The 13,182-nt window shown below is 44.7% G+C and overlaps 1 protein-coding gene across 1 annotated transcript in view; it reads right to left on the bottom strand.

Annotated features, from left to right (window-relative positions):
• The window catches only part of LRIG1 (leucine rich repeats and immunoglobulin like domains 1), a 132,931-nt gene that overhangs the window by 57,900 nt on the left and 61,849 nt on the right, over positions 1-13,182 (bottom strand). The window contains exon 3 of the mRNA XM_083491298.1: positions 9,639-9,713. Within this exon, the coding sequence (XP_083347424.1) occupies positions 9,639-9,713 (75 nt within the window). The remainder of the gene's footprint in view (positions 1-9,638; positions 9,714-13,182) is intronic.

The raw sequence follows: 13,182 nt of genomic DNA, 5'->3' as shown, positions 1-13,182 counted from the left end.
TGTGTGACCTTTTGATTGTCCCTATGAGCAGGGCAAGATGATTTATGCACTAGCAAAACGGGTAGCCATTTTAAGGGCTGGCAATGTGTGGAGGACAGGCCTCTATATTGAAAGGCAGACCCCCATCAGGATTTCTGAAAGGGGTGTGTGGCTAACCAGGGGCAGTGTGTTCTCCCAACCAGAAAGATGTGCTTTGCTTTTTCCAATATTATAAGTTAACTGCAGCCATTCAAGTTACGTAGGACGAAAAGGAGGGCCCAAGACCACCACGGCCGAAGTTTGGAGCCTAGATCTGTGTGCCCCTCATGGCATTCCTGGGTCACACTCAAGCAGGCCAGAGTGTTGAGAACTGGGACGTTGACAAAGGCAGGTAAACACTGTTCCAAGAATGCCGCTATTCCATTTTCACTGTGTAAACAAACCTCTCTCTGCTTTCTATATACTTTGATGTAGATGCACGACGCAGCTTGGCTGCAGACAGGAAGGAACAAGTCCCATAAGAATTCTTTATCAATACAGAGCACCTGAAGGTGTTTTTTTATTAAAATATTGGCCATGGAAAATCAAGGACTGCGCGCCTTGAAATTATTTTCATTATTAGTATTATTTCGCCCAGAGCAATCTAAAATAACATGGAGCTGCGAGAGAATTCTCACCTCCAGTATGCTAAGCGACAACACACCTTTGTTATAAAATTCAACAGCTATTTACATTTGAAATCCACCCAGACTATGAGCGAGCTACAGAGGAATTCTCTTTGCAAGCGCTTTGTCCTAGCTGATATTTATATTAGATTAGACAATCTCCTGGCAGGTAGAAAGATTGCTCTGTGTCACTACAAGCCAAGCATGAGGCTGCTTTGCAAACAGATATTACGAGTTGCAAACCACCCCAGTATCAATCCTTCACTTGGCACAGATATTTCCACACGCAAAAAAAAAAAAAGCCCTAAAACCAAATTGTGCAAGGAAATAATTTGCAGGGAAAGAACAAAGTATGCCACCAAAGGTGGGATACAAATGCAACACACAAACACAAACTGCTTATTGGGTTTTAAAATCCCAGGAATTTTAGGGGCCTTTCAGTTTTAATATTCTAATTTTATAGCCTCAGGGAATTAAATTTATACGTTGCTTTTTCACTCTATGGAGGCTACCAAATGCAATATTCTTCACAGAACATAGGAAAGTGCCTTATACCAAGACCATTGGTCCATCTAGTTCAGTATTGTCAACACTGACTGGCAGCCGCTTTCTGGAGTATCAGACAGTACTTAATTTGGTGGGACGAATGTGCATCCCACATGAGCTTACCTAACCACAGCATTTCCCTGCCACCATCTATAATTAGGTAAGTAATGACTTAAGAGGAAGAACTTTTCAGTTGTGGCATTCTGCTTATGGAATACCCTCTCCATGGAAGCTGGCCTGGCGGCAACTGTGATATCATCCCAAATCCTGGCAAACAGATTTTCATTTGCCCAGTTCTTTAACAGGTAATATCAATTTTATCTGCTTGGCTGAAGTTTCATGCTGGATTTTTATACTGTTGTCATTCTGCTTCCCCCCAATGATTTAGCTTGGGCATTGTGAACCTTGGGCCCTCTGGATGTTGCCGAACTACAACTTCCATCTCCCTTGGCCTTTGGCCATGCTTGCTGGGGCTGATGGGAGTTGTAGTTTGGCAGTATCTGGAGGGCCCAAGGTCCCCCACACCTGGCTTGATTTTTTTAAAAAAATAGGCAGGTGGGTTAGTCAGGAAAGAACAAATACATTCTTGGTGGTTTCTCTGAGAGGAAGAGCTTCTGCTTCTGGGAATATTCCAAAACCTTGGAAAAATCTGGATGCATTACAAGTCATGGGGTGGGATTCATCTGTTCATGGATTTCAATTATCTATTGTATTATGTAGCATACAGGGTAATAGACTGTCCAGAGCTGTTGGAATTAGGCAGGCTCAACATCTAAATCCATGTTTCCCAGTCCTGGGTCTCCAGCTGTTTTTGGACTACAGTCCCCCATCATCCCTGACCACTCGTCCTTCTAGCTAAGGATGATGGGATTTGTAGTCCAAAAACAGCTGGAGGCTCAAGTTTGGGAAACACAAGACTAAATAAATAAAGCACTGCCAGCATACCATTGGCTGGTGAGTAATAATGATGATTTGTGATGTCACCGTTGGCATAGAAACTATGTGCCCACAGAAGTGAAAATGCTATCAGGTCAGTATTAAGAGCATGGGCATCTGAGAGAGCAGGCAAACATCTCGTGTCCGGCTGGGTCATCAAACCTGCTCAACTCAAAAGAGCAACTCTGTACAGCCCTGGGTAAGGTTGTCTAGTGAGCTGCTGCAAATATGTCTCACAGCTCCACTGGAACAACGGCTGCTCCTGAGAGCTCATCCCAATCCAACAGGGCTGTACCAGAACAGGCCATGGGTGGTTCTGTTGCAAGTGACAACATGAACCAGACGGACGACCAACCGATGGATCAACTGTCACTATCCGTCACAAAGCTGTCCTTACGCACGGCTAAAGACGACGCCTCCGAGACAGCAACCGACGACTTACCAGACAAACAAAACGGTTCGGGCGACTCCTTCTCGGAAGGCCAAACATCAACTTCGCCGGCGAACGGCGAACAGTTAACCGACTCCGAAGTAATCGTGGGCAACCAGAATGCGGATGACAGCCCCGTGAACAAGGAGCTGCAGGCTATTCTCCAGTGGATGGTGGCTTCTCATCTCAATGTGCCCAACCTGACCTTCATTAATGAAAACGACAATGAACTTGCTAAGCTCCCGCTGCTGGCTGAGAAAGCAGGGAAGAAGGCGTACACGGTGGGAGACATTCTCCAAGAGGTAAAGAAGTACTTTGTGCAACAGCAAATGGAGCCCACGGTGGGAAGTGCACCATCATGCGGACTTCTGGACTGGCTGCTTGCGAATTTGTAATAGGTCAAGCCTCCCTGCGCCCCCTTGTCTTCCTGTTGCCTTAACCAAGCCCAGGTGCCCAAACCATGCTTTCACATGAGCAGCGGATTACATACTCCGAGCGCCATTGGAAAGCCACAATGCACTGAACTGAACTTGTCGCTACAATGGTAGCCGGGCAAGATCATCAATTAAAAACCAAAAAAAAAAGCTAAAAAGCGAGATGTGGAGCCAGGCTATTTTATTGAAACTTTCAGACACCACTTGATATGTAACAGGCTGAATTACCACACCCGACAGCTGCAACAGAGAGGAGCTGATTTATTTGATGGTAGAGCTAGTGTGCTGTAAACTAGCGATGGGAGGGCTCCACTCAAAAATATGTATTTAAGTGTTCTTGGGAAATGCGAGGGTGGGGGCGGGGTGTCTCAAGTTTATCCAAGGTTTTCCAAGAAAGCTAAAACAAACACCTCAACCTTCTTCCCAAGTACTTCCAAAGAAAGGAAAATGGGTGTTGGGGTGGGGAGTTATTTACGATTTGATGGTGTGTGTGAAACAGTGACAGGGAGACAGGACATGTTTTTCTAGCTTCTCTTCAACAGGAAAAGATGCTCTTGACCATGCTCAAGGCCATCATTTCATGACAGGGAGCATGGGGTCTTTAGTTTCTTAGGCATCCCAAACTGAATTGGGAAGCAGAAAAAGCTGCACATTCCATGTTCCTTGTAATTTACTAATCACACTTGTGGTTAAAACAGCATATTTATCCATGGGTGGGTTGCAAAGTTCTCTCCTGGAGAAATAGCCATTCATTTATTTTTTGCCAAAAGGAAGAGGGGTTCAATAAGCTCTCCTGTTGAAAGAAATGGGATGACTGTGGACTGGATGGATCAAGCCTACAATAAAGTAAATGTTCACAGTCAGTTGTACACCAGGTTCGATCTGCCTAGACTCCCCCCTGGACTTTTGCTTTCTTAACTAGACAAGACAAGTTGTTTAGGTTAGCCTTCAGTGTACCACACCTAAGCATCTGTGCTACGCATGAAACCTTAGAGATCAGCCATTAAACCTGCCGTTTAAAATCATTCATAGGCTCCCTCTCTCCCCCAAGATCCTTCTAAATAAAAAGTGGAGTTGGCAGATTTCAAACAAACAACCTTTTTCTCTAGGCTAATCAAACTGGATTCCTTCCATCTTCCTTCCTAGGATTTGGACTTAGGCTTTCACCCCTAGGTCAGAAATCAGGGATGATTGGAGTTGTAGTCCACAACATCTAGAGCGCACCATGTTTGCTACCTCTGCCCTGGATCTTTCCCCACATGGGCTCTCCCATGATACTGATACTTGCATAGAGAGCTTGGAAGCTCTGTTTAAAAGGTCTTTGTATACAAGAAAGCTTCACACCCATGTATTTTGAAATACCAATGGCAGAACAGATTGTTTACCTCCCTTTATTACTTCTCTGGTTAAACTGCAGCTTAATGTGGAAGCACCTCTACCAGGCATAGGCAACCTTCGGCCCTCCACATGGTTTGGCCTACAACGCCCAAGATCCCTAGCTAACAGAACCAGTGGTCAGGGATGATGGGAATTGTAGTCCAAAACATCTGGAGGGCCGAAGGTTGCCTATGCCTGACCTCTACACTAACAAGTCTGCAAAGATGACTAATGTTTTACAAGAGAGAGCTATGCTCTGTTTGGCAGCTGTGCAGCCCTATTGATCTCACTCTGGCACTGAACACTTTGCAGAGCACCGCTGTGTTCTTTACAAATTAGCTAATCCTGTTTTCCACTCCTTTGGTCAAAAACAAAACAAACTTGGAAACGCTCTTAACTCTGCTTGTGACTTCTTCCTATCCAGTGCTTTCTCTTAGCAGGATCATAATGCTGGAGGAGCTCAAGAATGTAGGATTACAAGTGGCAAGCTGTTGGGTGTACTGGGTCATAAAATGCCTTTGTATTTGATGACTGCAGTAAAAAAAAAATGTCTAGCTAGATTCTCCATTCCAACCCTACTAGAAAAGCAATGAACACCAATGTTAAACTTATCCATGTTTCTCTGGCGACTGCTGTTGAGGGTGAAAAGGTGATGTGGGGAAGGGCGAAGAAGTCACCATTGGCTACGGCTCCCCAGTATGTGGCTCCTACCTAGTAGAAAGCAGGTCTTCAGAGTGTTTACCATTACATATATGCATAGCAAACACATCTGCCATGCGAAACATCAGTCTCCCAATAGGTGAAACAATAAGATAGGTAAGAGTCTTTTCCAAAGATTGTGGGTTGTGTTAAAAAATAATAATCTTCTGCTACATGGTTTTTGGGGACTTGGGTGTGGTAGGGTGGAAACTAGCAGTAATTCAATGAACATAGCAAGTTCTCACCTTCGTTTTCCTCCCGACTGGGAAAAATGGGCAGGCAGCTAGCATTCAACTCCAGAGACATACAATAAAAAACATCACTACTATTGTCATTGTTGTTATCATCATCATCATCATGGAAACCTAAGCCATATCAAGGAATTGAGAGTCTGCAACTTTTAAAAGTAACTATCAGCTGGAAGAGTCCCATGGACTGCAAGAAGATCAAACCTATCCATTCTTAAGGAAATCAGCCCTGAGTGCTCACTGGAAGGACAGATCGTGAAGCTGAGGCTCCAATACTTTGGCCACCTCATGAGAAGAGAAGACTCCGTGGAAAAGACCCTGATGTTGGGAAAGATTGAAAGATTGGTTCTTACACTCCTGAGATACCTAAAAAATGGTGACTACTTTGCATCATCTTTACATCTGATAGCCACACAAAAGATTCAAAACAGTTTCATTTAACTCGTCGGATCACAGTCTGAGCATCTCTGGGCCATTCTTCATTTTACAAGGCTCTAGGCCACATATAGATAACTGAGCACCCACAGACCAGATACTCCCCATCCAGACCAGCCTGCAGCTTTTCCTCCTAGCACTTCAATTAGGCTTCCAAAAATGCTATTGAAGTCAATAGGGTGATTTTTAAGCCAACTGGCCAAGGCTTGATATCATGGAGTAATACAACTGGGGAAGAAAGACACATTTTCCTTCACAACTGCCGCACACCAACGCCAAAAACACCACCACCACCCCTCATTTAGGTTTGGGGAAAGGACCTACTGGTGCCAATAGGAGGGGTTCCCCCCCCAGCCCAAATCCCACCTCCTTCAATTATACACAAGGCATTTAGACTTACGAAAGACCCCTCCTGTGGACTCTAAAAAGAGGTTTTTAAAAAACCAAGGAGAAAGCCTTAATTGCACCAGCGAGGAGAATGTGTGAGTGTGCATAATTGTGTACAAGTCCCCATGTGTGTGAGCACCTGTGCATGTCAAGTGTGTGCCTGTGTGTATTAAGAGCATGTGACTGTGTGTGTCTGACTCCAGCCCTTCCTGCAATGCAGACTCCACCAGGGAAATGTGGTACTCTCTATCCCACATCCAGGGTGCGGTGAAAGGTTTCCCAGTCCTTCTCTAGGCCTTATTTTGGTTTCTGAGTCTGGAAGCTAGATTCTGGTGCTCAGCGTTCCACCGTCACTGCCAACAGTATTGGAAATGCAGGGTCCACCGGGACCCTTAATAAAAGACCTAGGGAGTTAAAAACACTAGAAGATGGAACAATAAACGTAGCAGAGGGAATTCCACAGCTACACATTCTCTGAAAACAGCTGTAAATAACTCCCACATGTTCTCTTCTGTGGACTATGGTTAAATAAAATTGCTGCGAGAGAAGAATGAGAAAAATGCTTCTGCCTGTGTAACTTTAGAATTAGTACAGATGGCTATCAGAATCTGGTTCCTACACTTTGAGTTTCCTGGGGTAGAACAGTGACTGTGTAGCATTAACAGTTGTTAGCATTTAAATGTCTTCACAGGCCTGACTTTGGTTAACTCAGATACAAATTGTTTTCTTCTGTTCCATGAAAACCCTCCCCAACTGTTTGCTGGTGTCGGAGATGAACCGCTTTGGCAATGTTTTCAAAGCAGAAAGGGAGAAATATAAAAATCTGCTCCCCAGTGAATAATTAAACTTTATGCTGAGTCTCAAAACATTGCAGCACAGATGCATGTGGGATGCCTGGCTGTAGTAGCAACACCTGACTTTCAGCAGCAAATTGAACATGAGAAGTTGCTATATACAAGACAAGTTGCAGGATCATCAAAATCAGGCCAGAAAATACAACAGGCCAAAAAAAAAACCCCAATCTTTTATCTAAGGAAGCGGTATGGGCAGTGGTGGTGGTGGTGAGAGTTTAGCTGGAATTGTGCAGGGCTTTAATTTGTTTATATTTCACACCCAAGTCTGGAAAATAGTCTCAAAACGTGCAAGGAACACATGCAATGGTTGAGTACTAATCAGAAAAGCAAAGGGTTGACAGGTTGTGCCTTGCATGGGCTGGGAACCAAATCAGTCCCAATGAGCACCTCAACAGCAAATTTAAACCATAATGTAGATTGGGGGGGGGGGTCCTAAACTGTGGTCTGTACACTATCCGTGGTCTGCGGCATGTCTGGATTTGTGGCTGAAGACAACACCTCCATCACATTAAATATTCACATTGATTTTTTTAAAAAAAATGTATTTGTCTTGCTTCTTTTATTCCTTACGTGGCATCTTACCGTATTACAATTTGAATTCTATAGAATTACAACAGCTACATCGGGGAGGTAAACCCATCAAGTGGTCCACCAAGACCCTCAGCAATTTCCAAGTAGTTTGTGAAGTTTGGGAACCACTGATGTAGATAATAAATCACTGCCACTGAAGAATAAAAGGTGGTTTAAGCATTCACTCTGGTGGCAGCAAAACTTTAAACTCCGCAAAAAAATGGAGAAATAAAGCCGGAGACATCTGAGCCTTCCTCTGGTTTGCCCTTCAGCGGTGGCATATTGGGGCGGGAGGTGGGGGGAGCAGCAAAATACGCTCAAAATAATGGACCCTTAAGTATCTAGATTTGACTTTGTTTTCTTTGAAATATGAACTATTTGGGGAGGGAGGGGGAGGAAGACATGATCACAGCTGCCAATTTTGACCTGAAAGATGGAACTCTGCAGCTTTCCATATTTTAGCACAGCCTTAATGGAAAAGTAGGAATGCAGCCAATTTGTCTTGCTCTCTTATGTACTCCATGTAATTTGTGGGGGATTAAACAAATATATCAAGGTCACTTCACATCAGTCAGAAGCGCACAATGTTTCACAGGCTGTAGGAAGCCTTAAGCTAGGACAGCCCAGCACTGGAAATATCTAACTAGGACTAAAGTTGACAGCTGTGGCTAGATGTGAGGGAGCTAAGCAATGATGCTGACAAACTGTGCAACTATCTTATTAAGAGCCTCCCCCCCCCTTTTAATAACAGTGTTCACTTTCATGCCTACCGATTGATTTCATGTTGACTTGCAGGCGATATCTCAGCACTATAAACAAATGTGCTAGCCCACAAGCAATACAACAACAGTTAAACCCAGGCTCCCTCAACCTCGGCCCTCCAGATCTTTTTGGCCTACAACTCCCATGATCCCTAGCTTGCAGGACCAGTGGTCAGGGATGATGGGAATTGTAGTCTCAAAAACATTTGGAGGGAGCCTGGTTAAACGGTGGAACCATGGCATCACAAAGTAAAAATGAGAAAAAGCGGCGCCTAATCATTGCAGCAACATCACTTGATCATCTCTTGGGAGGTGTGTGTGGCTGTGAACAGGCCTATGCCTCAGTCATGTGACACACAACAGTGGGGAACATGCCCAAGTCTAGGTCTTAGTTCCATACCATGCTGAGTGTACAGTCTGGGCTCGATGGACACCATGTATACTACACGTTCCACTCCAATATCATATTCTCTCCCAAGACCTTGCATGCCTCCTTTGAGGAACTGAATAACAACAGCCACTGACCAAGTATGAAAAGGACTGGGCTCAACTGCAACCTTCAATCAATATAGGGGGCAAATGGAAGCAACATCGACTTTGTATTTCTGAAGCTTGTTGTCCTGCTCGCTATGAATTTGGGCACCCTGGAGATATCGTAACCCAAATTCTTCACGACAGTTCCCGAGAAAAAGGGGCAAGCTTTCATCTGTGTTTCTCTAAAGTGGACACCATTTTGACTCAAGATGGTGGATGTGGCCTTTCAAGACTGCACTGATGGTAACCACCCATTTCTAAACCGTACAAGTTCTTTGGGTTTCTTGGAATTCCTGAGCAACGTCGGGTACAATAAATTCTGGAAGTGCACAATGAAGGGCAGGAATACAATTAGGGTGGCAGAAGCAATGAATCTATGGAAATGTGTTTTATTGAGGTCCAAAGTTGATACTGCATATCTTTCTTCAGTCACATATAGATGAGGGAAATGTCAGAGCTCTCCCTTTAGATCAGGGATGGGGAACAGATAGCCCTCCTATATGCTGTTTAACTCCAGCTCCCATTGGCCCTACCCATCATGTCCATGGTTAGGGGTCATGGGGGTTGGTCCAACCCATTAAGCATGGATGATGGGAGTCAAAGTTCAGCAACATCTGGAGGGCCACACCTGTCCGACAGCATTTTTAAGAGGCAGGAACATAGGGATGAGAAATCTACATTGAATCCCAGGTGTTCTAGAAAGCTCCAGCTTTCTACACACACACCCTGCACATATTCCTGAAAGAAAGAATATATCAACAGGCATGCTAAACTGAGACTTACAGGTACAGAGAAGTTATGTGGGCTGAAGCTGCTCCCAGGGATGGGATGGCTGTCAGTTCATTGTTATTCAGATGCCTGGAAGAAACAAAGAACAATAATTTTAAAACAAAAAAGCAAAATGGCACCTATGCCAGCCCATGAGAAAAACAAATTACAAAATCTCATTAGACCAACACATTTATTATTATTATTATTTATTAAAATTGCATACCGCCCTTCATCTGAAGATCCCAGAGTGGTTCACATCATAAAAATACAAAATACAAACACAACATACGTAATAAAACAGGCAGCCCTGTTTAGGGAAGCTTTTAATATTTGGTGTATTATTGTATTTTAATATTTTGCTGGAAGCTGCCCAGAGTGGCTGGGGAAATCCAGCCAGATGGGTGGGGTATAAATAAATAAATTTATTATTATTATTATTATTATTACTGCAAAACAAACCAATAACCTTCCTCCCACATACACATTTAAAAGGTCATATACTGTTTAATCTACCCAAGGCCTGGTTGAAGAGAAAGGTTTTTGCCTGGCACCTAAATATATGCAACGAAGGCACCAGACAAGCCTCCCTAGGGAGAACATTCCAGAAATGGGAAGCCACCACAGAAAAGGCCCATTCTCATGTTGCCACCCTCCAAGACCTCTCGTGGAGGTGGCAACCAAGATGTCATAAAATAACGCATAAGCTTTTGAGTAGACAGAAATCATTGCATGTTTACATAACGAGCTGGGAGTCTTCTAGATCGGGTCCATGGCCTATCTATAGACCAGTATCCAGTGTTTTCAGGGGCCGACCAGATGCCTGTGGACCAGATGCATGGAAAGGTGGAGCTGAGCACAGTAGCCCTCTCCACTGGTATCCAGAAACATTACAGCTCCTGACCACGAAGGCACTCCAATCCTCTTCTAAAGTCATCCAAGTTGGTAGAAATCACCGCCTCTTGTGGAAGCAAATTCCACACGCTCCATGAAGAAGTATTGTCTTTTATCTCTCCCAAAGGTGGTCATCCAACAGTGCAACCAAGGCCAATTATGCGCTATCTGAAGAAGTACTTTTAGATGTCCTGAATTTTCTAACATGCAGCTTCACAGATTGCCCACGAGTTCTGAAGTTATGTGAAAGAAGGGGGGGGGGACTTCTCTCTCTCCACATTATACACAATATGCCTAATTTTATACACCTCTACCAAATCTCACCTTACTCACCTTCTCTCTAAACAAAAAAAGCCCCAAGTGCTCTAACATCTCCTCACAGTGGAGTTGTTTACCCTCTAGACTGGATGAAGGGATTCAGAGAACCTTTTGCACACTATTATACACTATTGGTCGTAACTGCCCTGAGGCGAATTTAAAAACAAGCAGCTCTGAAACGAGGTGTGCCCATTTGGCGAGCCTCAGATAGTCGTTTTGCTGTAAGGATGAAGCTCGATTTCGGCTGTCACCATCAACAACAACAACAACAACCTGCATTACCTTGATTATTTGCAGAAAACTATTCGTTCGGCGCTTCCTGTATCTTTGCGACTTTCCAGCCAAGTCTCTGCCAAGAACACTTGTAACAGAAACCCAGCTGCACATTCCATGCCTACTTCAGTTATTGCTAAGACATATTTATGGAACGGCAGCACATGCCAGGTCCCCATCAAGGGTGGCCAAACTGCAGATCACGAGACACATTCAGCTCCCGGAGATTTCAGAGCGCAGCTCCTGTTGCCGTATTATGCATGCAACCTTTCCTGTTTTTTAAAGGAGGAGAGAACTGTAACCCCATATGGCATCTTACTCATGAACTTAATCGAAGTGGGAGTTACACACAGCCAAGAATGTGTTTGAGTAGTAGTCACAAACTCCGTGGTACCTGACAGAAAATTCGGGTGGAGGGGCTGGGAAGGGGGCTGTATGACTAACTATTGGTGTACAGTGGAACCTCAGGTTACAAATACAGTGGTACCTCGGGTTACATACGCTTCAGGTTAAAGACTCCGCTAACCCAGAAATATTACCTCGGGTTAAGAACTTTGCTTCAGGATGAGAACAGAAATCATGTGGCAGCGGCGCAGCGGCAGGCCCCATTAGGTCTGGAATGAATTAAGTTCTTAACCCAAGGTACCACTGTACCTTGGTTTACAAACATTTCGGGTTTCAGACTCCACTAACCCAGAAGTAGTACCCTGGGTTAAGAACTTTACCTCAGGATGAGAACAGAAATCGCATGGCGGCAGCAGGAGGCCCTATCAACTAAAGTGGTACCTCAGGTTAAGAACGGTTTCAGGTTAAGAATGCACCTCCGGAACGAATTAAGTTCTTAACCAGAGGTACCACTGTACCTTGGAAGGCAAAAGAGATAAAGGAACGATGCAGTCTAGCAATCTTCTCTGCATGGCCTTTCCACATGCGGAGGAGTTATTGTGCCCCCCTTCGAGTGTTATCCCATAAGCAGGGTTGTGTGCCGAACCAGCCTGGCCACTTGGCAGAATGAAAGCAACCTGCTTTGGGAGGCACCATGAGGAGGGCAGACAGATGAAATCTGGAACTGGTGTCAGAATGGGAAGGGAGGGTTATGCCTGATCGCAGAAAGCAAAGTGTCTTGGGCCCACGCTGGCTGCGTAGAGTCGGTGTTGCTCTGCCTGTATCCCATAAACATACAATTTGAGACACTGACTTGAGCAACTTGAGAGTCAGAGTCTTCATGTTTAAAGTGCTCAACTATGACGCAAGCAGGCCCCTCCCTTTAAAAGCCCCCTTGGTTTCAACAGGAGAGGTTGAAGCACAAGCTTCACAGGGCTTAACCCTGCACATGAGCCAAAGCCAGTCAATTTGAAGGTTGCACTCCAAAGCTCGTTTTTTCCTGGGAGGAAGCCCCATTGAACTAGCAGTACATATTTCTGAGTAAACATGCACAGGATTCCAGTGCAAATCCTGCTTATTTCAATGGGAAATGGGCATGTAAAGCGACCGTGACTTTTTAAATGCTTCATTTCGGCTGTTACTCATCGCTTCAGTTGCAAGAGACGTGGGCTTCAAAGTATACAGGGCAATAACTGGTGAAATCTTAGGAATCCAGGAGAGGGAAGGAACCAGTGTGGTGAGCCACTGTGGTGTAGTGGTTAAGCATTTCAGGCTAGAACCTGGGAGACCAGAATCCTAATCCCCACTCAGCTATGAAGCTCTCTGGGTGACCTTGGGCCAGTCCCTCACTCTCAGCCCAACTTACCTCACAAGGTTGTTGTGAGGAAGAAATGGGGGAGAAGAAGAACCATGAAAGCCACTTGGAACTCCTTGGATGAAAGCTGGAATATGCATGTAATTAAATAAACAAACAAACCAGAGTTTTCCCTTACAGCCAAGGGTGTCCACCACATATTTTGCGCTATAGGTCCCGTCGCCCCCTGGATACGCTGGCTGGTGATTAGGGGAGTTATGAGTCTAAAACATCTGGAGGACACTAGGTTGGGGGGGGGGCAGCTTGCTCCAATTGGCAGCAGCACTCTGGGATCTCAGGGAGAAGAAATGACCTGGGACCTTCTGGATGCAAGAC

This window comes from Podarcis liolepis (assembly GCF_965112155.1).
Source record: "Podarcis liolepis genome assembly, chromosome: 2".
Taxonomy (NCBI): Eukaryota; Metazoa; Chordata; class Lepidosauria; order Squamata; family Lacertidae; genus Podarcis; species Podarcis liolepis.
This window is presented reverse-complemented; position numbering and strand designations above follow the sequence as displayed.